This window comes from Rhinoderma darwinii, chromosome 1 (assembly GCF_050947455.1).
Source record: "Rhinoderma darwinii isolate aRhiDar2 chromosome 1, aRhiDar2.hap1, whole genome shotgun sequence".
Lineage (NCBI taxonomy): Eukaryota > Metazoa > Chordata > Amphibia > Anura > Rhinodermatidae > Rhinoderma > Rhinoderma darwinii.
In genome coordinates this window covers 490,512,296-490,539,042 of record NC_134687.1, presented here as the reverse complement: position 1 = coordinate 490,539,042, position 26,747 = coordinate 490,512,296, and the positions used below count along the sequence as shown (strand labels likewise).

The 26,747-nt window shown below is 44.8% G+C and overlaps 1 protein-coding gene across 1 annotated transcript in view; it reads left to right on the top strand.

The window, feature by feature from the left end:
• The window catches only part of VSIG10 (V-set and immunoglobulin domain containing 10), a 56,227-nt gene extending 50,560 nt beyond the window's left edge, over nucleotides 1-5,667 (top strand). Inside the window, exons 7-9 of the mRNA XM_075854776.1 lie at nucleotides 585-597; nucleotides 4,131-4,303; nucleotides 5,529-5,667. Of these exons, the coding sequence (XP_075710891.1) occupies nucleotides 585-597; nucleotides 4,131-4,303; nucleotides 5,529-5,599 (257 nt within the window). The 3' untranslated portion in view covers nucleotides 5,600-5,667. The remainder of the gene's footprint in view (nucleotides 1-584; nucleotides 598-4,130; nucleotides 4,304-5,528) is intronic.
• The last annotated feature ends 21,080 nt before the right edge of the window (nucleotides 5,668-26,747 follow it).

The window sequence follows — 26,747 nt, the reverse complement described above, 5'->3', positions numbered from 1 at the left end:
TTATTGACTTTTTTTTCAGACAAACAGAATTTTTTTTTTGCTCTCTGCAAAGAGTAAAAAAACAAAATAAAAACCTGAAACCGGTTATGAAGACCTATAGGCTCCGTTATCACTGCTGTCAGGGGGTCTGCTGTATGTAGTGCTATTTTTCCTATCTAAACAATGCAGATTACGATGGAACCTGACGGATCCCATTGTAAGTCAGTGAGGTCCATCAGCCTCTGTTGGTATCCTTTCGTACAACTAATCCTAATTATAAACTGAAGAACGAAGCAAGTGTGAATATAGCCTTAGAAAGGTGCTAGAGTTTACTGAAAGATTACTGGAGTTGCTGTTAATAGAGACCATGTTAATAAAGGTGCTAGTAGTACATTTAGTAATGCAGGCTTTAATGCGAATGCAGCAAAACGCACTAATCTCTGAAGCTTTACCTTCTAAACAAAAAATAAAACAAGCTCGGAGGAACATATGGGATATTTACAACTCTACTTTAAACATTTGTAAAATAACGCACACTGTGTATGTTCACTAATAATAAGATTTCTTTATTTCTTTATTCCTTATGTCATTCTGGATTATTACAGCCAACCCCTTCCGGTGAGTAGTACCTTTACTCCATGTTTTTAATGGATTGGCTCATCAGTACAACGCCTTCCCCTCTAACTTATTAGGTCATATAGAATGTCCTGATCGGGATTCTTCCTTTTAGTAGTCAGAGCAAAGAGCCATAAAAAAAGAGCAGGTTTCACTGTAAGGCCAGGATTTTTGGCACCGTTTTTTGAGCCAAACACAGATGTGGACGCAAAAGAAAGGAGATGCATCAGTATTTTCTTAATACCTTTCCTGCCTTTTTAGAGCCACTTCTGGCTTTGGCTAAAAAAAATACTGAGCCAAAAACTGCATCAAAACTGTGTTTGTGATCCCGGCCTTTAGGTTTTAGGTGATCATGTATTACATGCAATGTGGATGTTCCAGTAGCTAGATCCTGGCAATCGGCTCCTTGTTAGGATAAGGGTCCTCTTAAAGGGAACCCGTCACCAGCATTTCACCTATTAAATCCGCAATACCTGGTGGTAGTGGGGGAAAAATCATTTCTATATAACCAATAATAGTCTTCTTAGTCGGCTCTATAGCTTTAGTATTCAGTTTTTTAGTGTTCCTACACCGTATTCTAATGAGCAGAAAAGAGTCAAATCTTCGTTTGAAAGAGTCAAATCTTCGTTCCTCAAGTCTTTCCGAGTTTACCCCGCCTCCTTACTTTTGATCGACAGCTCCTCGCCACACAAAATCCTGAGCTTGCGCATTGATGTCCTATTCTGGTATGTGCGTACAACGGGACACCGGATTATTACGATAAAAGGCGCAAAATGTTTGCAGACCGTTATTTACAGTCGGAGGAGGAGTTTAGGAGAGGGGATAAAGGCAATGAACTTTTGATAGCAGCGGCTAGTGAGGGATAAGTAAAGTTCAATAGCTGAAATGCTGGTGACAGGTTCGCCTTAAGCCCCTATTACAGCGGCCGATTTTGGCTGGTGCAGTGAGCGCCGATCAATGAGACAGCTTACTCCGATTGCTCGTCCCCATGTAATATCATGCCAGCGGCGCGTCTCCCTGTTTACACAGAGAGATGTGCTGCCGACAATGATATTTTACTTTTTTAAAACGATACGATCAGCAGATGAACGAGCGTTTGCTCGTTCATCTGCTGATCGCTACCCTGTTTACGCAGGGCAATTATTGGCAACGAGCGTTCTATGAATGCTTGTCTGCCAAATAATTGGCCAGTGTAAAACCCTCTTCACACGGCCCGACATGGGCCGGGTAAACGAGCGCCGATCAACGAGACCGCTCGTTGATTGGCGTTCGCTTCTTTCACAAGGAGCTATGATTGGTAATGTATGGGGATAAGTTCTCATTACTACGATCGCTCGTCTCCATGCATTTCCATCATGTCGACAGCACGTCTCCCTGTTTACACAGGAGGATGTGCTGCCGACAACGATAATATTTTGTGCAGCGTAAACCATAAGATCAGCCGATAAACAAGCAAACACTCGTATATCAGCTGAACGTTTAGACGGGACAATGACGCTTGTTTGCCCGATGATTGGCCCGTGTAAAAGGGCCTTAACCCCTTAATGACCAGCCTATTTTTGACCTTAATGACCAAGCTATTTTTTACGTTTTTCCATCGTCGCATTCCAAGAGCTATAACATTTTTATTTTTGCATCGACATAGCTGTATAAGGTCTTGTTTTTTGCGGGACAAGTTGTATTTTTTAATACCACCATTTTGAGGTACATATTATTTATTGATTAACTTTTTTGGGGGGGGGGGATAGAAAAAAAAATCTGAAATTTCGCCACTCTTTTTTTGCATTCTAAATCTACGCCGTTTACCGTGTGGTATAAATAACACAAAGTTTATTCAGCAGGTTGTTACGATTGCAACAATATCAAATTTGCATAGTTTTTGTATGTTTTACTACTTTTACACAGTAAAAACGCTTTTTTTTTCAAAATAATTTGTTTTTGTGTCTCCATATTTGAAGAGCCGTAACGTTTTTATTTTTTCGCCGATGCAGTTGTATGAGGGCTTTTTTTTTGCGGGACGACTTGTAGTCGTACCATTTTGGAGTAGATGCGACTTTTTGATCACTTTTTAATCACATTTTTTTAAAGTCAGGATTCACAGAAAACAGCAATTTTTCCGTAGTTTTTTATTTAATTTTTTACGACGTTCACCGTGCGGGTTAAGTAATGTAATAGCTTTATAGGCGGGGTCGTTACGGACGAGGTGATACCAAATATGTGTAACTTTTTAACTTTATTTTGGTTTTTTAATAGTAAAGCAGTTTGTAAGGGGAAAAAGTAGGTTTTTAATTTTTTTTCACTTTTTTTTTAATTAACTTTTATGAAACTTTTTTTTAAAACTTTTTTACTAGTCCCACTAGGGGACTATAATATGAGATTCTGCGATCGCTATTATAATACACTGCAATACTTTTGTATTGCAGTGTATTACTGCCTGTCCGTTTACAATGGACAGGCATCTGCTAGGTCATGCCTCCGGCATGATCTAGCAGGCATTCATGACAGGCAGACCTGGGGGCCTTTATCAGGCCCCCGGCTGCCATTGGAGACACACACTCGGCGATCTTATCGCCGGGTGTCAGTGGGATGAGAGGGAGATCCCTCCCTCTCTCCAAAACCACTCAGATGCGGTGCTCGCTATTGAGCACCGCATCTGAGGGGTTAAACGGGTGAGATCGATACTGATATCGATCGCACATGGCAGAGCTGGGACGCCCCCAGCCCTCAGCTACCTCTGGCATCTGAGAGCAGGGACATTTGACAGCTCCCTGCTCTGTTTACTTATTCCGATGCCGCGACGTAAAAAGTCTATGGCATCGGAATAAGGCCCGTTAGTGACAGACGTAAAAAGACTATGGGCCGGTCACTAACGGGTTAACTGACAAAAAAAGGTGCTTGTCTTGATTCACCAGCTTACTGTAGCATTGTAAATTGAGCGACCACTGTACTTGAATATTAAAAGCAAGGTTCCGATCCCAGGACTAAATTATAAATGTCATGGGCTGTATGGAGCAATATTACCTGGTGCCCTCCAGTTCTGTCCCTCTGCCGTGGATGCGCTGTTTTAAGGTCCACTCTGTGTTGCGTCAAAATGGCCACCGCGCTTTTCAGACTGAGCCGAAGACACTCCCTCTGTTCACGGTTTGTACAGAACTGCTCACGTGAGCAGCTCTGGTCAATCTGAGAATAGTGGGAGTGTCTGATTTGTAGTCCAAGAAGTGCTGCAGCCATTTTGGGATAGCACAGAGGGGACTCTAAAATGGTGGATCCACGGCAGAGGAGCACAACTGGAGGGCACCAGGTAATACGCCAAATACACCATCATATTTAAAATGTTGTCCCGGAACCAGAGGGTCGCTTTAATATGCATCATACCATGTTGAATTTTGAGTTTTAATTTGTTTCTCAGACACATTATACCACAGTCTTCCTTGCACAATTAGACCTATTTAGGTAGCTGCTAATAATCTATAGAAATCTGGTAAAATGTGTATTTTTAAAAAAAAATAAAAATTTTATGAGGTGTTGTGTTGCAGAAGGGGAGCATCTGAAGTTCTGGTTCTTGTAGAATCTGAAGAGGAGGATGAGATGCAACAAGTTGGTGATTCAGTAGTAATCACTCAATACACTGATGCTGAAGCTAGTGGCCCGGCAACTGAAAATGGAAATATCTCTAAACACCAAGTTTTGTTCCACAATCCACCTGATGGTACGTACTTGTTATATTAACCTTAAAAAATAATAATTCAGATTTAAAAAAAATTGCAAATGACGTTCTCCCAAGTATATTGTTTTTAAAGGGGTTTACCAGCCACTAAAAATGTATGGCCTATCCTCCAGGATAGGCCATCAATAGCTAATAGGTAGTTGTCAGACCTTCGGCACCCCCGCCAATTAGCTGTTTTGAAGGGGCCGCAGCGCTCGTACGTCATTTCTTCTTGCTCACTGTGAGTCGCCGGCACACATTTAGCGGCGACTCACAGGTATTGCAGCCTTTTCTCTCATACACTTCAATGGGAGAAGGCTGCAATACCTGTGAATCGCTGCTAAATGTGTGTCAACTATTTACAGTGAGCAAGAAGAAATGAAGGGGAAGCAGGGCCTTCAAAGCAGCTGATCGGCAGGGGTCATGAAAGTCGGACCCCAACCCATCAATTTTTAGTGGCTGGAAAAACCATTTAAGACTATCACTTCCACAGAAACTAGATTGAAGCAGCCAGGGAATTAGAAATTCTGACATAACCTACAAGCTGTTTGATGCAGGCTCTAGTAAATCTGCCTGTAGACTGCTGCCTGGCATGGGAGTTCTGAGATATTTGAATTCCCCAACTGCACAGGGAACACTACCCTACAGTATCACAATCTAGAGAATTGCTGACTTTTAATTCCTCCCTGTTTTGGGTTCTAATTGTTCCAGTTGAAACAATAGGCAAGTTTTAATGTATATGTGAATAAGGTTATGAATGATATTGGTGGATAGTCCGCTAAACTAGAGCAAGAAAAAAAGGGGGAGGAGTCCTCCAGCTCACCAATCGGGGTCTGCTAATCTGCGTACGGATCCTCGTGGCGGCACACGATGAGGTAACATTGCGCTGGATCCAAGTTTTCTTTTTCCTGCCTAAACTAGAGCAACCAGTATCAAACAGCAGCTGCAAAGGCAAACCAGGTAATAGGATGCTGCCGGCATCACCGACTATAGCCTGTCCGTGCTACGGTTAGAAGCAAAAACTGTAATAGAAGTTACTTGGAAAACTATTATTGTGCGCACACCTGTATTATTATTATTTTTTTTTGTGAAATCAATGACTTATGTAAAGATATATTTGTCTTTATCAGACAACCTATTGAATATTGTGTCCAACTCAGAAGGGTTTTTTTTTTTTTCCATGGTAAAAAAAAGTAATGTTCCATAATATCCATTTTCTTCTTTATAGATATCAGTCCTGACTTGCTCAGTGAGGTCTCGCAAGAAACAGAAGGTGAAAATCTAGAGGAAGACCTTTAGCATTTATGAACTCAACTGATCACCACCTTCCTCACTTGAATTCAGGGAGTGCACAGCCCATTGCAAATACTCTTGTTAATAGGGTAACACGTTCAGTGTTGCCCCTTCTACAATATAGAAATGTGTTTAGTAAGTTGTTTTTACAAATAATTTCAAAGACAAAATAGCAGCAATATACACACAATTTTTTTTATTTTTTTTTCTCCGCTTCAAAATTGTTCATCCCTTAATCGGCTTTTCTGCTCTTTTATACTATGTTTTGTCCTTGTTGTTGTATCATGTTATTTCCTCCTAAGGAGGACCATTTGCTGTGACTGCAGGTGCCTAGTTTCTTGGAAGCACAAGAGATCATTCAACCTGTCTTGCGCTATGCGGAAATTAGCTTCGTTCTTTAAAGATATTATGATGAAAGAATGCATTTGTACACATTGGTGTGTCTTATCTTAATACTACAATGTTTTTTAACCAGTTTTTCTAACTTTTTAAGGTCCGTTTCACATGAACGTAATACAGGAGCATTCCTGCCCCCTTATTATGGCCACAAATCCTTGTCCGATCATAGGTCTGATGATCCGAACTAACAGCACGATAGGCCCACGGTCTGGCTGGGTTTGGTGGCCATAATACAGGCACAGAAATGTTCCTTATCCTCATGTGAAACTGGCCTAAAGGACCTGTGTTCTCTCTTCGAAGGGTATGGTTTATGAGATTGATATAGATAGAATATTAAAATATACACTTCAGCTAAAAGATCTATAGCAATACCATAAAGAAACAATTTAAAAGTTTTAAGATATTGGTTGGCTATTTAGCTTATTTTTGAAACAGTAAAAGTATAGAGCACTCTTATTTATCACTGTGAACTCTTGAACTGAAAAGCTCCTCTCGTGCTGGCCTCAATGTCACATGATGGGGGAGCTTCGCACCCTGGTTTCCGGGTTTTCTAGCACGTAACAGGACTCTGATTTTGGACAAGTTCTCCAGTCACTGGGAGACTAGCTCGGATTTAGATTTCTTCTCATCTAATCTCAGGACTCGCTCTATAAAATGTAGTTTTCTGTTGGTGGAATTTTTTTTTCTTTCATTTATTTTATTTTTTTTTCTATCTGAGCTATTAATCATAAACTGTCCTTTCATTTTTCAAAAACTTGCACTTAATTCACATGCACTTCTCCACTGATTCTGTACATTAAAACAGATAGCAATAAATGGACACTGCTTTCACAATCGTCCAATTAAAGTAGAGCATATCAGAATGGGCTTATTCAATTGAATGGTCTCCACGCAATACCACATTTCACCTGTAGCAGCTGCTGCAGGAAAACTGTGGCCGCTTGCAACTTTCCCCAGCAATATCTGTTGGTTTTCAAAAGTTGGACCTGTGGCCATCAGCTTAACGCAGGGGTGGCTTAATTTGTAAAAGGGCTTGACACGATGAGAACCACTTAAATAGTGGTGCCATTAGGTGTTGCTAGGAAGTCCTACTTGACCGCTCATGAAACCTTGTAGGCGTTGAGCCTCTTCATGGAATTTCATTGTTGCATTGAAAACCAATGTATTCATTACACTCTCTATTATTTTATCGTTTCCAAGCAAGGTTCCATGCAACAAATTAGTCCAGCAACCACTTTGTTTACTTGTCTATATTCAACGGTTAGTGCCTTACTCGCATAGCTTTACGGGTGCAGTCACAGGCAGCAGATATTGCTACAAAAATTCTATGACTGAAAATCTGTTCCATGAGGATTTTTCTGCAGCATATGCATGGATTTCTTCAAGTTCCATTCCGATGAATGGAACGGTTTCAGTCGCAAAGTTTCTGCAACAAAACCTGCTGCGTGTGAGTGCAGCCTAATTAGGGCTTGTCGTTTGGCGTACAAGTCCCAGCAAGCAGAGGAAACGTGTATTTATTCACCATTGTCCATATGTACATAATGTCGTTTATATTGTCCGCATTGCTTTTCTTGTGGCTGATTTTTTTTTTATTTTTTTTTGTTTGCCTGAATTCTGTAATTGAATTTTTTAATACAATTATTTTAAATATTGTACTAGATTGATTTATTAATGATCATAATACGAGCAAATTGTTACCCAGAACGATTTGTCTAAATTATCTTCAGAAAAACATTTAATTTAAAATCAAAGCCATTATAATATCAGGTGATAGAACTATTCCTAATTAAAATCCAGAGTGCCAAATAGTATACTAGTATGTTTAAAACAAAGAGTAAGGGTATGTGCACACACACTAATTACGTCCGTAATTGACGGACGTATTTCGGCCGCAAGTCCCGGACCGAACACAGTGCAGGGAGCCGGGCTCCTAGCATCATACTTATGTACGACGCTAGGAGTCCCTGCCTCGCTGCAGGACAACTGTCCCGTACTGTAATCATGTTTTCAGTACGGGGCAGTTGTCCTGCAGCGAGGCAGGGACTCCTAGCATCGTACATAAGTATTATGCTAGGAGCCCGGCTCCCTTCACTGTGTTCGGTCCGGGACTTGCGGCCGAAATACGTCCATCAATTACGGACGTAATTAGTGTGTGTGCACATACCCTAAGGGTATGTTCACACACTTACTAAATAACGTCTGAAAATATGGAGCTGGTTTCAAGGGAAAACAACTCCTGATTTTCAACTTTTTTTTTTTTTTTTTAACAACTCACAATTTTCGCAGTGTCCATGAAAAACGTCTCAAGAAGTGACATGCACTTCTTTTTGGCGGACCTTTTTTTTTTACGGGGCCAAAAAGAAACAGCCCATTGGAACAGAATGCTGGTTTCACATTGTAATCAATGGAAAGATGTTTGGAGGCGCTCTGCTCACGATTTTTCAGCCGTTCAGAAACAGCTGAAAATGAGCAGTGTGAACATACCCTAATCTTGCAACCCTTAGCTAATGAGTTGTAGGACATACAGCTATTTGTGACATAACCAGAACGTGCTTCCTTATACAGTGCCCAGACAGAGAGTGTGACCCTAAGCAGAGAGAGTCTCCATATACAGTAAACTATGCAGAGTGTGCCTCCATGTACAGTGCCCCAGCCAAAGTGCATGTATATAAAATGCCCCAGCCTGTGAGCCAGTGCTCCCCTCCTGTCATTTTCACACTGTCTAGGAGAAAGTGGGCTGTGAGCAAGTCATGCAATAAAATGTTTGATGTGCGGTTTTTGCTGCAATTACTGTTTTCTTTTCTTCGTGACGCAAAGTCGAGGTTCCCTAAGGATACATTCACATGCATACCGCCCAACTTTTGAATTCGGAAAAGAGGGACATTTTAAGCCACGCCCAATATCACTCATAAACACATCAAATCACGGCCAGATCCTTCTGCAAATAACGCACGCGCATTCTCACTGCGAATCTCTGGACTGTCTGGATATCACAGATATTATGGATCCGGTTCTATCGTCTTTGTGTTACTTTTCCTATCTTGGGTATAACATTTGGTCATCACGGCAGCAGCTGCAGGACAAACCAAAAGGCTAAGAACAATGAAAGTCAAGAGGGAGACCCTGTGGTGGATGACTTTTCAATTGACCGGTAACAGAGTTACATGATGGGGATTTTTTTTTTCCAGTTGTGTAACTGCTACCGGTCATGGAAAAATCATCCACCAGACCCCCCCCCCCTGTAGATGGTGCCACACACAGCGCCCCTGTAGATGGCGCCACACACAGCCCCCCTGTAGGTGGCGCCACACACAGCCCCCCATTTTAAAATCGGAAGAATTTCATTTAAATTTGTTGCCACACACAGCCCCCTGCAGGTAATGCCACCCAGCCCCCTGCATGTAATGCCACACTGCCCCCTGCAGGTAATGCCACACTGCCCCTTGCAGGTAATGCCACACAGCCCCCTGCAGGTTGCACCCATCCCCCCCCCCTTCCAGGAGAAGTCACGGACTCCAATGTCCATATATAGACAGTGTAGTCACTGACTTCTCCTGGAGAGGAATCCCCGGCCCACAGGGTCGGGGATTCTGCTTCAGAAGTGAGTGACATCACTGTGTCCATATATGGACAGTGTAGTCACTCACTTCTCCTGTAGCGGAATCCCCAATCCCCGGCCGGGGATTCCGACTCCTACAGGGACCCTCCTCCTCCTCACATGAACTCTGCACTGTGAGGATGAGGAGGAGAGAGAGCGACGGAAGACACGGCCATCACTCGGGACACGTCACTCACCGTCAGAAGAAGGCAGGAGTCTTGCAGCAGCGTTCTCACTGGTGTCGATGCTGGCCCGGGAGTGAACCAGTCCAGTCACCTGACCGGTGAGGTCAGGTGACTGGACCACTCACGGGCCGGCATTGATCCCAGTGAGAACACCGCCGCAAGACTCCTGCCTTCTTCTGATCGCTTCTGCAGTCAGCAGCGATCGGCTGTTCTGATGAAGCGCCCAGCGGGACATTTACAGACCGCCCGTGATGGCGGGACAGCGGTGAGAAACCGGGACTGTCCCGCCGGATCCTGGACGGTTGGGAGGTATGTTCACATGTCTGTCTTACCAAAAATTGCAGCGGATCCTTTCAGTAAATTGTGAAAATATTTTGATACTCCCCTTTTTTTTATCCTCTGTCTGCTGACCTATACCATCAGCTACTTACAAAATACTTATCCCTTCATTTTTCTAACTGCACAAATACATATACAGATGCGGTATATGTATAAAGGTCTACATACACAAATGCACCGTATCTGTGCCTACATGCTTAAATACACACACTCTACTGTGCAGGCAGCAGGGACAGACGCCAGAATCCCTGGTGCAATCGCTGAACTACCAAAGGCATCAGGACAGCGTCCCAGGTAAGAGAAGGGCACTGTAGCTGGTACAGATATAGGGAGCACTGTGGCTATCACTCTTAGGGGTGATTTACATGAGCGTGTGTGTTTTGCACACATAAAAAACGAGGCGTTTTGCGTGCGTAAAAGGCACTTAACAGCTCAGTGTGTCATCAGATAGGATGTGCGGCTGCGTGATTTTTGCGCAGCCGCTATCATTATGACACTCCGTTTGGATGTTTGTAAACCGAAAAGCACGTGGTGCTTTTCTGTTTCCAAACATACTTTTGACTGCTGTTGCGCGAATAACGCGCGTCCCATGGAAGTGCTTCCGCGTGGTGCACGTGATTTTCACGCACCCATTGACTTCAATGGGTGCGTGATGCGCTAAAAATAGGACCTGTCGTTAGTTTTACGCAGCGGAGTCACGCTGCGCAAAAATCACTGACAGTCTGCACTGCCCCATAGACTAATATAGGTCCGTACGACACGCATGAAAATCACGCGCGTTGCACAGACGTATATCACATTCGTGTAAATCCGCCCTTATGCCTTATTCAGATGAGCTAATAAGTCGGCCGTGTGACGGCAGTTTATTTAACGGCTGGCACACAGCTGTATGTATTTCTATGGGGTTATTCACACTGCTGTTGTTTTAACGAACCATGTGAAGGGCCCGTGAAAAAATAGAACATGTCCTATTTTTGTCTGTTTTCACGGATCCCTCAATAGACTCAAGTCTATGAGGAATCCGTGAAAACGGGCCCCGCACTTGTGTGAATTGGCTGTGAAAAACTGCAGTTTTTTTACGATCAATTTGACACGCTCGTTTGAATAAGGCTTTAGGGTATGTTCACACAGCGTTTTTTGTCAAGCAGCAAAAATCTGCCTCCAAATTTTGGGGGCAGTTTTTAAAAAGCAGGCTGTTTTTTAATCTGTTTTTGAGCCTTTTTTTTGGGTGAGGAACCTTAGTCCTCTTTAAATTAAAAAAAGCGTCAAAAACCGCATTGAGCTTCACGCTGCTGTTTTTTATTTTTGCTTCCAATTCATTTCAATAGAGGTTCAAGAGCGGAATCCACCGGTGTTTGGGTAGATTCCGATCTTTAACCTCTATTGAAAGCAGGTCACTTTTTTTTTTTTTTCTGTCCTGAAATAAAAATGCTCTGATTTTTAATTAAATAAATGGGAGGTAGATTTAAGACTGTTTTTTTACGCTGATTCCGACATGGAAAATGTGGCAAAAGATAATTTTCACAGACCTATCTACTTTAGCGAGTGACGGATCTGACTTTCTGATCCGTGGAAAGATAGGACATGTCCTATCTTTCCACGGTTCACAGACGGGATCCGGCCGGCGCATACTCTCGTGTGCATGAGGCATTAGGCCTAGCTCACACAGGCAGAAAAATCTGCATCAACACTCATTCAGGAATGTTGAGGCATATTTTGATCTGCCTATGCTTTTTTTTTTTTTTTGCAGCGCTTTTCGCCCGTGGCCATTGAGGACTGCAGGAAATAACTGCTCAAAACCTAGCGCCGCAGGTTCTTTCTGCCTCCCAATGATTTCAACGGGAGGTCAGAGGCAGAATCGCTGCAAGAAAGGACATGCCGCTTTTTTTCCCCCGCAGGCAGCTAAAAGCCCAGGAAATAATCAAAATCAGCACCAAAAAACTCTGTGTGAACTGGACTGGGCCTTAGGGTGGGCTCAGACGTGGTGGATTTTGCAGTGGATTTAGGTACAGATTTCACCCTTTGCATTGCAATGGGTGAAATCTGTGGTGAATCAGCAACATCTCCACAAGTAGTGAAGCATGCTGTGGATTTAGGGTTGTATAAGGGGGAAAGCTCGGAAAAATATTTCTCAGCCGTTTTTTCTTTTTAACGAAATATACTTCATAGAAAAAAGTAGTATCAAAAGAACATACTCTTGATCAAAAATATATAGCTAAGAGTGATATTACCCATTGTGCCATAGTCCGTTTAGAGCAGGGGTCTCAAGCACATGGGCTGCATGTGGCCCCTGAGGCTGTCATCTGTGGCCAGCGGGGCACTGTAGTTCCCTCGGAAGAGGAGAGAGCAGGCCGAAGGTGGAGTGTGCCAGTGCTCCTTCATGACGTCACAGAGCACAGCTTATTCTAGCGCTCTGCTCCGGGACTCCTACTCTGAGGAAGTCAGTGATGTCAGGAGAAGAGCTAGAGTCCCAGTCCGAGTGCTAGAAGCGGCTCTGCTCCGGGACTCTGGCTGGGGAAGCCCCTGACATCACTGTCTATATATGGACAGTGATGTCAGGAGCAGAGCTGGAGTCCCAGGCAGAGCACTAGAAGTGCTTTGCCTGGGACTCAGGCTCTGGGGTTGCCCCTGACATCACATTCTGGTCCAGGAGGATCCCCTGATGTCACTGTCTATGGAGAGTGACGTCAAGTGGTCCTCCTGCAGAGGAATCCCCGGCCTAAGCGTAGGCAACGCTCTGGCTGGGGATTCCACTCCTAGAGGGAGCCCCAGTGGAGGTATCTACAGTGAGGTGTGTGTGTATATATATATATATATATATATATATATATATATATATATATGGGCTTGTGAGTGTGTGGCATTATCTACAGGGGCCACCGTGGCACTATCTAAAAAGGGGCTGCCCAATCTTCATGGTCTTGTGTCTGCCAAACGCTGCCAACTGAGCAGCCAGACTGCATTTAGCGACACTTGGGCTGGATTCACACGAGCACATTACGTCCGTAATGGACGGACGTATTTCGGCCACAAGTCCCGGACCGAACACACTGCAGGGAGCCGGGCTCCTAGCATCATAGTTATGTACGATGCTAGGAGTCCCTGCCTCTCCGTGGAACTACTGTCCCGTACTGAAAACAACATGATTACAGTACGGGACAGTTGTCCCGCAGCGAGGCAGGGACTCCTAGCGTCGTACATAACTTTGATGCTAGGAGCCCGGCTCCCTGCAGTGTGTTCGGTCCGGGACTTGCGGTCGAAATACGTCCGTCCATTACGGACGTAACATGCTCGTGTTAATCCAGCCTTAAACTGGAAAACTGGATTGTTAAAATAAGCAAGTGGAGTACACTCGCAAATTTCAGTTTAAACCTAGCACTATTATTATAGTAATGTAGTATTGTTATAGTAATGTAGTATTAGGGTATGTTCACACTGCTTATTTTCTGCCGTTTGTATTGTATCAAATTTAAAAGCAATGTGGCCCTTCAACTTCACATTTTTTTCCTATGTCCGCCCCGTTTACCCTGGCCGAGTTAGAGACCCCTGGTTTAGAGGATCAGGTTAGATTTCTTGGTTTTCCAGGGCTAGCTGCAGAGACTTCAAGTGGAGAATGTGGTTGGCGTCTCACAACATCGGGTGCTAGTCCTGGAAACTGAAGAAATCTAACCGGATCCCCTAAACCAGTGATCCTCAATGAGCGGGCCGTGGATCGTTTGGTACTGGGCCGCGGTATCTGGTATCCACCCCGGTGGCCACAGGGAATTCAGGGCGAAAAACCGCACCAAATTGTGGTGCGTTTTTTTGCCCGGAACATCCACTGCGGAAAACTGCTGAGCATTCAGCCTCTGATTGGCAGCAGCGGTCACATGAGATAAATAGTCCTCCCAGGAGGCCGGCCTGGAGGAAGAAACAGACTTCTGAGTAAGTATAAGATTTTTTTTTTTTCTGAGTTGCGTTTATTATGGCGAAATCGCAGCGATTTTGCCGCAATAAACGCAGTAACTGCTATTTTCTGTGGGTTTTACCTCCCATTGAATTTATTGTGGAAAACCCGCAACAAATAAGCAACGTTTACGTAAACACAATTGACATGCTGCGGAATAAAACTCTGCACCACATTTCAATTTCTGAGCAGTTTGTGCGCTCACTATTTACGCAGTGTGTGGATAAGACCTGTTCTATCTCATCCACTTTGCAGCTACTGTATTATGCTGCGGATTTTCCGCAACTAACTCCCTAGCAATGTGTGAACTGACCCTAAACCCCGAAACCACCCCCCCCCCCCTGTCCGTGGTAAAATTGTCTTGCATGAAACTGGTCATCGGTTAAAAAAAAGGTTGGGGACCGCTGCTCTAAACGGACGATGGCACAATGGGTGATATCACTTTTAGCTATATATTTTTGATCAAGAGTATGTTCTTTTGATAATTTTTTTTCTATGAATGAAATATATTTTGATAAAAAGAAAAGATGACTGAACAATTTTTCTGTGCTTTCCTCTTCATACTACATTAATCAGAGACACAGGAGGTGTCTCTTATAGCATGCTGCACCCATTTGCCCATTTAAACAGGATCTACAAATTATATTACTTATGCTGTGGATTTAGGATTTGCCATCAGGCTGGTAAACTATTAACCCAGCTGGTATTTACATTGGAGGACTGGTAGAAGTAAAAGAGTGCACAGTTTATTTTCTATTTAGACTGGATACTCCTTTGCCAGGCTACCCAGCAGCATCAGGACTGTCAAGTGTGAGATTGGCACTGGCGGGCAAGGCAGCAGAGCGCCAGAAACACTCACATTTAGCAGCCGGACATGTGCACACTGCCTTCCTGCACAGCCCTGAAAGTCAAGAGTGGAGGTCCAAGAACGAAGATACTGACTGCGTTACTGGGAGTAATTGGAGGAGATGTATCAAAACTAATGCAAAGAAAAAGCAGAGCTGTTGCCCATGGCAACCAATCAGGTTGCGGCTTTCATTTTTGAAACTACCTCTGAAAAATGAGAGGTAGAATCTAATTGATTGTCATGGGCAACTACTCTACATTTTCTTTGCACTAGTTTTGACATAGTGGATATAAAAAGTCTACACACCCCTGTTAAAATGCCAGTTTTTGTCATGTTACAAATTCAGTTCAAGATAAATCATTACAGAACCTTTTCCACATTAATGTGACCCATGATCTGTACAATTGTATTGAAACACAAACTGAATTTTTTTTAGGTTGGAAAAATAAAAAATAATTTGGTTGCATAAATTTGCATATACTTAAAGAGGCTCTGTCACCACATTATAAGTGGCCTATATTGTACATGATGTGATCGGCGCTGTAATGTAGATAACAGCAGTGTTTTTTATTTAGAAAAGCGATCATTTTTGACGGACTTATGAACTATTTTAGCTTTATGCTAATGAGTTTCTTAATGGACAACTGGGCGTGTTTTACTTTTTGACCAAGTGGGCGTTGTACAGAGGAGTGTATGACGCTGACCAATCAGCAGAAAAAGAATGGCGACAGCACACTGCGACACTAATGGCACCTAAACCAATAAATATAAATAAATATGCATTACTGCTAAATCTACTTATAATAGGGAGGTTCTTAGTGCACATTTTGATCAAAAAGTGTTTGCCCACCTGCCACGACAATATTTATTTATATTTAGTGGTTTAGGTGGCATTAGTGTCGCAGTGTGCTGTCGCCATTCTTTTTCTGCAGTATATTTGCAGTCACAGGTGTTCCTGCACCTGCATACACATTTTATATCATTTAGTTGGAATGTACTGTTCAAATTTTTGTGTTTATGTGATCCATATATGTGGGGTTAGTGACTGCCTCCATTTTTGTTCTTGCACTCCTCCCATTCTGCGCTGGGTGATTTTAATTAGTTCAATGCTGGATCCTACCATCCCCAGATATATGTAGGCTTAGTCCCAGTTCTGGGTGTATGTGCAGCGTAGGTTCCCACCTTACAGAGGTCACCTTGTCGTGGCAGGTGGGCAAACACTTTTTGATCAAAATGTGCACTAAGAACCTCTCTATTCTAAGTAGATTTAGCAGTAATGCATATTTATTTATATTTAGTGGTTTAGGTGGCATTAGTGTCGCAGTGTACTGTCGCCATTCTTTTTCTGCTGTATATTTGCAGTCACAGGTGTTCCTGTACCTGCATACACATTTTATATAATTGAGTTGGAATATGCTGTTCAAATTTTTGTGTTTAGCTGACCAATCAGCGTCATGCACTTCTCCCCATTCATTTACACAGCACATAGTAATCTTAACTAGATCACTATGTGCAGCCACATACACACACACATTAACGTTACTCAAGTGTCCTGACCGTGAATATACATTACCTCCAGCCAGGACGTGATGTCTATTCACAATCCTGACACTTGTTTGTGTGAGATTTACAGCAAGGACACTTGAGTAACGTGTGTGTGTGTGTGTCTGCACATAGTAATCTTAACTAGATCACTATGTGCTGTGTAAGTGAATGGAGAGAAGTGTATGACGCTGTAGGAACAATAGACCCCTAATTTTTGACGGGTCGGGAAACCTGGCTGTCAAAAAATGGGACATGCCCTATTTTCGGACGTTCGCCCGGCTCACATAGAAGTCTATGGGGCCGGGTAATGCACGGCCATCACTGGAATGTGTCCCGAGTGACAGCCGTGTCTACCGTCGCTCGCTGTCTCCTCCTCACAGCGCAGAGTGCATGTGAGGAGGAGTTTATGCCATAAGGACGAAGCGCTGTTTGCTGCAGGTAAGTTTATACAATGTGGGGGTGCTGTATACAGGGGTACTGTGTGGCAGGGCCGGGTGTACAGCAGGTGGAAGGGGGCGCTGCACTGGCTTCCTTCTGCTTGTTTTAAAAGCACCCTGGCCCGGCGAATCAGCAGCCGCCTTTCCGCCCGGGCGCTTCTTCAGGCATCGCTACCGCTATAGCAGATGCTAGCGGTGACACCTCCCATGGCCGATGGCGCCGCTAGCAGCTGCTGCGGCTGCTACTGCTGTAGCGATGCCACTATAGCAGAGCAGGGAGATATCTCCCTGCTCTATGTGCTAGCCCCACTTTAGCTCCTTGAAGGAGCGGAATCCCCGTGCGTTCGGGGATTCCACTCCTGGACAGAGCGCTTGATGTCTCTGTCCATATATGGACAGTGACATCAGGGGCAACTCCTGTAGCGGAATCCCTGACCACTCTGTGACTGGGGATTCCACACCAGGAGAAGCCAGTAAAACGTTCAGTGTCCATAAATGGACACAGACGACAGGGGCTTTTCCTGAAGTGGAATCACCGGCCACATGGGGATTCCACTTCAGGAGTTGCCCCCAATGTCACTATCCAGATATGCCTGGAACGGATGCAAAACGGATGCAACCGCCCGGGAAAAACGGCCCAAAACGGCCGATTTTATCGGCCGACACTCGAACCCCGTCGCGTGAATAAGGCCTAATACTTTGTTGAATTACCCTTTGACTTTATGACAACATTCAGCCATTTTGGGTAGAAGTCTATCAGCATGGCTCATCTTGACTTGGCAATTATTGCGAGGGCATCTCCTGTGTACAGCCCTCTTCAGGTCATCGCACTGATTTTCAATGGGATTCAGGTCCGGGCTCTGGCTGGGCCATTCCAAAACTTTGATCTTCTTCTGGTGAAGCCATTCTTTTGTTGATTTGGAGGTATGCTTTGGGTCGTTGTTGTGAAATTCCTCTTCATCTTCAGATTTTTAGCAGAGGCCTGCAGGTTTTGTGCAAATATTGACTGATATTTATAACTGTTCATAATTTCCTCCACCTTGACTAAAGCCCCAGTTCCAGCTGCAGAAAAACAGCCCCAAAGCATAATGCTGCCTCCACCATGCTTCATTGTCGGTATGGTGTTCTTTTGGTGATGTGCAGTGTTGGATTTGTGCCAAACATACCTTTTGGATTTATGGCCAAAAGGTTCAACCCTGGTCTCATCAGACCATAACACATTTTCCCACATGCTTTTGGCAGATTTGATGTAGGTTTTTGCAAAACATAGCTGGGCTTGGATGTTTTTCTTTGTTAGAAAAGGCTTCCATATTGCCACCCTACCCCACAGCCCAGACATATGAAGAATACAGGAGATTGTTGTCACATGCACTACACAACCAGTACCTGTCAGAAAGTCCTGCAGCTCCTTTAATGTTGCGGTAGGCCTCTTGGTAGCCTCCCAGACCAATTCTCATCTTATCTTTTCATCAAGTTTTGAGGGACGTCTAGTTCTTGGTAATGTCACTGTTGTGCCAAATGTAATCCTTTTCCTGATGACCGTCTTCACTGTGTTCCATGGCATATCTAATGCCTTGGAAAATCTTTGTTACCCTTCTCCTGACTGATGCCTTTCAACAATCGGATCCTTTTGATGTGTTGTAAGCTCTTTACAGACCATGGCTTTTGTGCTGTCACATGCAACAAAGAAAATGTCTGAAAAATCCTAATAGAACAGCTGAACTTTATATGGGGTTACACAGAATCACTTTAAATAATGGAAACTGTGTACTGACTGCTATTTCACATGAGTTTGAATATAATTGGCTAATTCTGAACACAACCACATTCCCAATTATAAGAGGGTGTTCACACTTATGCAACCACATCATTTTTGTTTTTTAGTTTTCCCCTGTAAATTATTTCAGTTTGTTTTTCAATGGAATTGTACAGATTATGGGTCACATTAAAGGTGGAAAAAGTTCTGAAATTATTCCTCTTGTACTGACTTTGTAAAATGAGAAAAACAGGCATTTTACCAAGGGTGTGAAGACTTTTTATATACACTGTTTCTCCCCAATGTCTGTCTGATGTTCCAAGCACTGCAAAGTCACTCCTCCCAAACCACATCCACTTTTTTCCAGAATTAGGCCTGATTTACACGAGCGTGTGCGTTTTGCGCGCGCAAAAAACGCTGCGTTTTGCGCGCGTTGGTATTGCGTATGCACTGCGTATACGCAGCGTTGTTGCGTTTTAAACGCACGCACGACTAGCGTTTTCAACGCGCGTAAAAAACGCAGAGGGGATTACTGGGACGCCAGCCTACAAATAGGCCAGCTGGCCCAACCCCTGCTTGCTGGGAGAAGGCTGTTTAGAACCTTATTTCCGCCTCTGCAGAAACCACAGTGTGTGTTTCTCCCTTCACGTTTGAATCGCCTTGACACGCCAGAATTATGCCTTCTCCATCGCTGGCACGTGTGCTTCTTGTCTGGATGATCTCACGTCGGTTTGGGGAGCGCCGACACATGCTGCAGAACCAGACGCCTGTAAGATGTCGCATTTGGGTTCATCCACTTGTGGCCCAACGTACGATAAAAGGCCATTTCCATACCCTGTATGAGGACTTACGCCGGCATCCAGAAAAATTTAGAGCCTTCTGCCGCATGTCTGTGGCCACATTTGACCTTCTGCTTGAGCAAACTCGCTCTCGTCTCACCTACAAGAATACCAACATGAGACGCTGCATTTCGCCTGAGGAGCGTCTGCTTGTGACCTTGAGGTATGTGTGCAGCTGCTATTACTTAGTCCATCACGCTGTCTGATTCACCAGCCCCCCCTAGCATGTGTTGTGGCTTTCTTTTTCTTTCTCGTTGTTTTCTAGATTTCTGGCCACAGGCAATAGTTATCATTCGTTACATTTTGAATTTCTTTTGGGAGTGACCACCATTTCGTTCATTGTCCCATCCACTTGTGTCGTGTTGTGGCAGAGGTTAAAGAGCACGGTCATGCCTCAGCCCACGACAGAACAGTGGCTAAGTATTTCAGAGGGATTTCTTAGAGCAAGTGAATTCCCAAATTGCATTGGTGCCCTAGACGGCAAACACATTCGTGTGAGAAAGCCCCCACGCAGTGGCTCTCAATACTATAACTACAAGCAGTATTTTTCAATGGTATTGTTAGCCTTGGCAGACACGAATTATTGTTTCACTATTGTTGACATTGGCTCGTATGGAAGCTCGGCAGATGCACGCATATTCCGTTCATCAAGAATGGGGAAGCGACTCCTGAATAATCGACTGGCGGTGCCGGAACCTTCCATCCTCCCGGGCTCCAGCGGCCCCCCAATCCCGTATGTCATCGTGGCGGATGAGGGGTTTGCACTCACAAGGCAAGTCATGCGTCCTTTTGCAAGAAGGGGCTTGGATGACCGTCGGCGCATGTTCAATCTCCGCCTTGGCCGAGCTCGCCGATGTGTGGAATGTGCCTTTGGCATTATGTCGAACAGGTGGCGTGTCTTTCTGACGACAATGCAATTGTCCATGCAGAATGTCACACGTGTTATACAAGCGTGTCTCGTTCTGCATAACTTCTGCCGCATTAATGATGCTACCTTTGATGGAGAATATATCCTAACACATGCAGGCACCAGTCACATTGGCCCGGTGATTCCTCTCGGCCGATCTCTCTCTTCCGGCCTTCGAGTGCGGGATACTTTGGCAGCATATTTTGAGTGCCCATCTGGAACCGCACCGTGGGGGGGTGATGACCTTTGAAGGGGTGTCTGTTGTTTGGCGGCTTCACTACACACGTCACATGTGACCAGTTATTTTGTGGGGTTTTTTGGGGTTGGTGTTGGGTTAGGGACTCGCAAAACATGAGGACCCTTGACGCGGGTTGCGAGCTTACATCTGTCGGGGTTTGAGCAGGACTTTCGACAGTTGCCAACTTACTTTCCGGAGATATCATGTTGTGCGGCCTAAAGTTCGGAAAGTCCAATTGCAAGTGTACTCAGTGTGCTTCGGGGCCCATGCCAGCACCTAAACGTTGTCACCGCTTGCAATCCATGTCAAACCCCGAGAGATAAACTAAAACCTCATATCACGTGTGTATGCATTGGACCAAAAGGCCAGAAGTGTGTGAGAGTGTAGGCAAAGGAAATGTGTGCCAAACCGTGTGTTGTGTGGTATCAATGAATAACAACACGAAATTCAACAATTAACAAAGAATTTTTTTAATGCTGTGTTTGGCCACTACACAAACGTTTTGCATCAAAAGAAAAACACCAACATGGTGTATAATAATACACATCCAACAAAGGATAACGAAAGAAACGTTGGCAGGCCTGCACCACCCACAACTGTGGCGTCCTAAAAACTTGCCACCAACACACTCATAGGTGTTGGTATTGTTGGCCCGGGGAAGCATAGGCCTGCATTTCAGCACCACTATGCTGGACCTGGAGCTGGGTAGGTTGTTCCTCGCCAGCATAGTGGTGCTGATGTTGGGGGTGGAATGTTGGCCCAGGGAAGAGGGGAGCCATAGGGCGCATGTACGGATGCGGCCGTGCCATCTGGGGGACAGGGTGGAATGGCCCAGGCACCTGGGGCGTGGTGGCCGGCATGGCTGAACTACGCCATTGTTCGATGGCCGTGAAGCAGATGTTAGGATTGTGGGGCGGTCTGCAAGCGTCGATCAATGTTACTATCGACGCCTGTAGATGGCCCATACGGTCCATGGGCACCAGCCGTAGGTGGGGAACTATGCTTCGGCCAAACGCGTCATTCCCGTCCTCTTCTGCGGCTCGCCTAAGATACTCCAGGACACGAGTATCTACCTGGGCAGCTGTGGACACCTGTGGAGCACGGGCACGGCGAGTGCGGGCTCGCACGGGGCGCTCCTCTGCTGGAGAGGCGACGGCCCCTGCAGACTGGCCAGGTGCGGGCTCCTGGGGTGTCGGCTCTGGGCTGGTCGGCAGGACATTAGGAGCAGGAGGTTCTTGCTGAGACTCGCCGACGTCAGGCTCCTCTGCTGTGTCCTCCAAATTGTCGGTGGTTCTAGAGGGAGAAAAAAACGTAAGATTAGAATATTGAACAATGCCCACACCAACACGTTGGCAAACAGGACATGGGCAAACACACATTAGACACATGCAAAGGCATAAACACTTACGTGCGCATCTCCATGATGTCCTTCAAGAACATCAGCTGCTTTGTATAGATATAGGATCGCTTCCGAGATGCGCCATCCCCGCTGCGTCCCCTTTCACCCATCTCTCGGCGAAATTGGTCACGGCAGCTCCGCCACTGTGTTTTTATATCTTGGACTGTTGGATTTAACAAACACATAACACGCCATCAGAACTATCACCTCTCACTTCTAAATAAAGGGCCCTGCAGTGCCAATGACGTGGGACACGGTGATGCGCCTGCTCCACCAAAGTTCCTCGTGCTAATGCGCGGAATACACATACAGGGCCCCAGGTCTTCTATAGGGATGACAGGCATTGACAGAAAATGCGTGGTACTCACCCAACCGACTGCGGTCCCGTGTTCGGCCACTCTCCCACTCCTGCTCAAAAAGGCTCTGGGCGACCACCTCCCAGGCGTCCGCCTTCACCGTCCTGTTCTGGTACTCCTCTGATCGCGTGTCCCAGATTGCAGGATGTTCCTGGACAAAAAGGATGAGGCGCTCTACGTCCATCCCGCGCGGCATGGCAGAAGATTATTTGAGACACAGCAAGCAAACTTGATACAGTCTCCAGGCACTGACTAGGCTTGCCCCCTCGCAGTGCAAACGCAGATACTTCCTGATTTGGATTTGCTTGGGCCAGCTTTATAGACTCTTTTGCATGTACATAACAGCCCTTGCGTGATTTTCGCGCATGCAACGCAGGAGCGTCCGTGTGTCATGTGTTGTTTTCACGCACCCATTGACTTCAATGGGTGCGTGATGCGCGAAAAACGCACAATTATAGAACATGTCGTGAGTTTTACGCAACGCACTCACGCTGCGCAAAAATCACGCATCGTCTGCACTGCCCCATAGAGTAATATAGGTGCGTACGACACACGTGAAAAGCACGCGCGTCGCACGCGCGTATATTACGCTCGTGTAAATCCGGCCTTAGGGTGTATATACACACGCTGGTCTCATGGCACACACACACACTCTTCCTGATCGTCCTACGGCAGCACACTTAAGGGTTACGATACTTCATCTGACTGGATGGAAGAGACATATTACTCAGCAGTAATTAATTAAACAATTAGGAGGTCCCAGGTAGCCTTAAAGGAACAGTGTCACCAAAAAAAATTTTTTATATCAGTTTTATGTTAGGGTTTTATTAAAAACGTTTATATTTATTTGTGTGTTACTTTTTTCTATTTTTACACTTTTTCTTCCCTATGGGGGCTGCCATTTTTTTTTCCATTTCTGTATGTGTCGATTAACGACACATACAGACATGGAATACGGCAGCTCCAGTCCCATAGGGACTGCGAACGGGGCCCGTTCCATCCACTTTGGTGTACGCCGTGTGTGTGGGAACGGCGCATGCGCCGCTCCCACACAGTCCGATTTGAAATGTGCGCCGTCCGGCGCCATTTTCCTGTGGACCGGAAGTCGCGGCCGGGCAGTAAGATTACTACTTACGGTCGCGGCTTCCGGACTTGTGCACATGGAGCAGCGGCAGCAGACGGAGCGGACGGACCGGAGGGAGCGGCGGCGACTGGAGCAGGTAAGTGATTTCTATGTATGTGCGTGTTTCAGTGTGTGTTTACTAGTGTATGTAAACCTTCTACACTGTGTGTTAGCTCAAAAAATGGCGACACACAGTGTAGGAGGTTAGACCGTTCAAACCCCTCGTTTCTCCCGGCACTAGCCAGGATAAAGGAGGGGGGATTCTGAGAGCTCACTAGAGCTGTCAGGTCCGTATTTCACACCGAATAACCACCTCTGTAAATTGAAAGCTGAAGGCATGCCTGGAAAGAAGTACACCACACAAATGTCTGAGGTACAGCTTCAATGTCAGCCAGGAGGAACTGAACTTTATTCAGAACAAAGAAACACACACAGAGAAGACACATGCCCCTCCCTATAGATGTGTGACTTGCTTAAATTCTATTCGCTCCCCAGCTGTAACTTTTCCTATACATTCTTCTGCACACTCCTCTTTGCATTCCAGGGGGCGGTGTCTTCCATAGGTGTGTCCGACATGAACAAAGAACTTGTTATATATATCAGTATATTACACAAAGAACTGAAATGTATATACATATGTGTGAGGATAATATTTTTCAGACAATATACATAGTAATGATCCCTGACAGTCCCCCCTAAAAATATTATTACTCTATCCCTGAGTCTTGCCTAGCAACCTACCACTGACCACTCGAACCAGGCGGGTAGGGGTTTTGGATTTCTTCACCAGCTTGAGACGAGCTACTCCTGATGAGTAACCCCCCTTTGTACCTGGACTTCCAAGGTGTCGGAGTGGTCCTAACTTTCCCTATTCTCCTCTGGATACAGGATGGTTGTCTTGATATAATCTACAAACCACTGCTGGTTGTAATATATATATATATATATATTAATCCGGTCTACATTTTTATTAACAGTAATAATTGTCGCACTGTCACTTAGTGCCCTAATGGGACTTTACCCCTGCAGATATGACAGGTCATGGGCAGCACAGTGACCTTCACCTCACACCTTCACATAAAACTCCTCAGATTGTAATTTGCAGTACCGTGGCATATTTACACACATTATAATTATAAACCTCAGACATTATAAACAATAGGGCCTCAGCTAATAACATAATGCTATCACCAATCTCATGCTATCACCCTCAGGTCTCGGGTCCCATCAGTTCATTGCCAGTCCTGTACACCATCGTCTTCTTCTTCTCCTGTCTTCTGCTCTTCACTGACTGTCACCCTCAGGGTAACCCACACAATTGTGGAGTCAGACTACGTTGGTGTCCAGTGGGGGAGTTATTATTACCCCCTCCTGGTCACTTACTTATCAAAACACTTGATCCTGCTGACGGATTCACTCAGGTCTTTGGTCTTTACTTTGCTGATGTCATCAGGACTTGGTTTGGTCCTTCTCATCTGTCCGACACGTCTCCTTTAGTTTACGTCATCAGGCTGTACATAGCACCGCATGTTGTGAGCCTGGGGTGAGATCCCACGTAGGCGGATTAGTGGAGTTGTATTGTGACTATCAAACCCTCCGCATCTGTACTCTTCCTCTGGCAAGTTACTCGTCTGGGCGGCCGCTTAGAATTGTGACACTGCCGTCAGTTCATGATAAACGCGTTGTACTGGCTCAGGCTGTGCCTGCCGCATCTCAGTGATGGAGTTCATCATATTAAAAGTCTTCTAGTTCATGTTTACTGGCACTTGCTGGGGACCCCCAACTCTTGTCAATTGTTAAAATAAATACTAATCTAGTGATAACATCATCCGCATACATTATAAACGTTGTTCTAAGTACATACAATAATGTCAGGCCCCTAAATGACATCAAACACCTTTATATAAGGAAAAACTTCTCTGTTACAATGGACAGGGCACCTAGAAGATGTGTAACTTACTGGGTACATTTCATTTGCACTTGGTGATACCCTTTCAGCAGGATTTGTACCTTGATCTCAGCTGATTGCCTGGAACATCTCCACCTCACAGAAAGATACACAGATTCCACATGTTTATCTGACAAGCGTCTTAAACCTATTTTTCTTACTCTAATCTGGTTCGTTCTACCTGGGAAGGCCTCTCAAGGTCGGTTCTCTTCGTGGGAGGCGGGTATGATAAGGTTGGCACCGGTCTGCCAGGACTGTTCTGTAGGCAAATCAAACAGCTCTAACAGAATTTAGCAGCGACAGCTGTAAAACCTGGGACATACCAATTAGATCTTACCAAATCGATCCTTGCAGTCTTGGGGCATATGTGAGGTCATACACCATCAAAACAAGTGCCATCAAGAGTGAATTGGGTGGTACCGGTTCACCTTCCTTTATCTGTCCACATTCTGTTAGAATCTGGTTCTCCCGCCTTCCGCTCCCAGTTGGACACTTCCTGTGGAGAACAAGCTTTTTCATTGCATAAACATTAATTGATCTTAATCAGATAATTCAATTGAAGAAAAACATTAACAAATAACATCTTTACATTAAACGTTCACACTGGTCAGTAACTAAAACTTACAAACTGATTCTCCTTCTTTATATACATATCTATACTTACACATATACACTGCACAGAATTCTCTGCTCTAAAATTTCCCTTTCACAACAAAAATAAAAATAAACAAATAAAAATGTTTTCTAATGGGAATATCCCACTTCTGTACCTTTTATCTGACGCATGACTCTAATAGTCCAATGCTAAGGCTGGTCCAGAACTTTACATAAAACTTAACCTCAATATTTAATATTCCCACTAAACTTTTTAAATACAGTTATTAAACAAACTAACTTTGGGACAATGTCTAGAGAACTGCTGACATCTTATCATTGTACAAACACCAGTTCAATACTTGGGATAACATTGTTCCCCTGTCACTTACACACAACGTCTGTAGTGGGGAAAATACAGGCCGGGCTTCAGGCCCACCGAGAACAGGTCTACACACATGAGCACTTTGTCATACACTTCTACCTCGGGTAGTTGTATGTTCTGCAGTCGCTGGGACGGGTAATCTGGCCGGGCTGCACTTTTCACAGGTACCTTTGCTGTTTTACCTATGTCATGCCGTGCGCACATCATGCCGGCTGCTACAAACCTAGTGGTGGCATTATTGTATCCGGGGACAAGCCAATTTACTGACACCTGGCCGCACATACTCTTTTTGTCAGGTCTGTCTTCTCTCGCT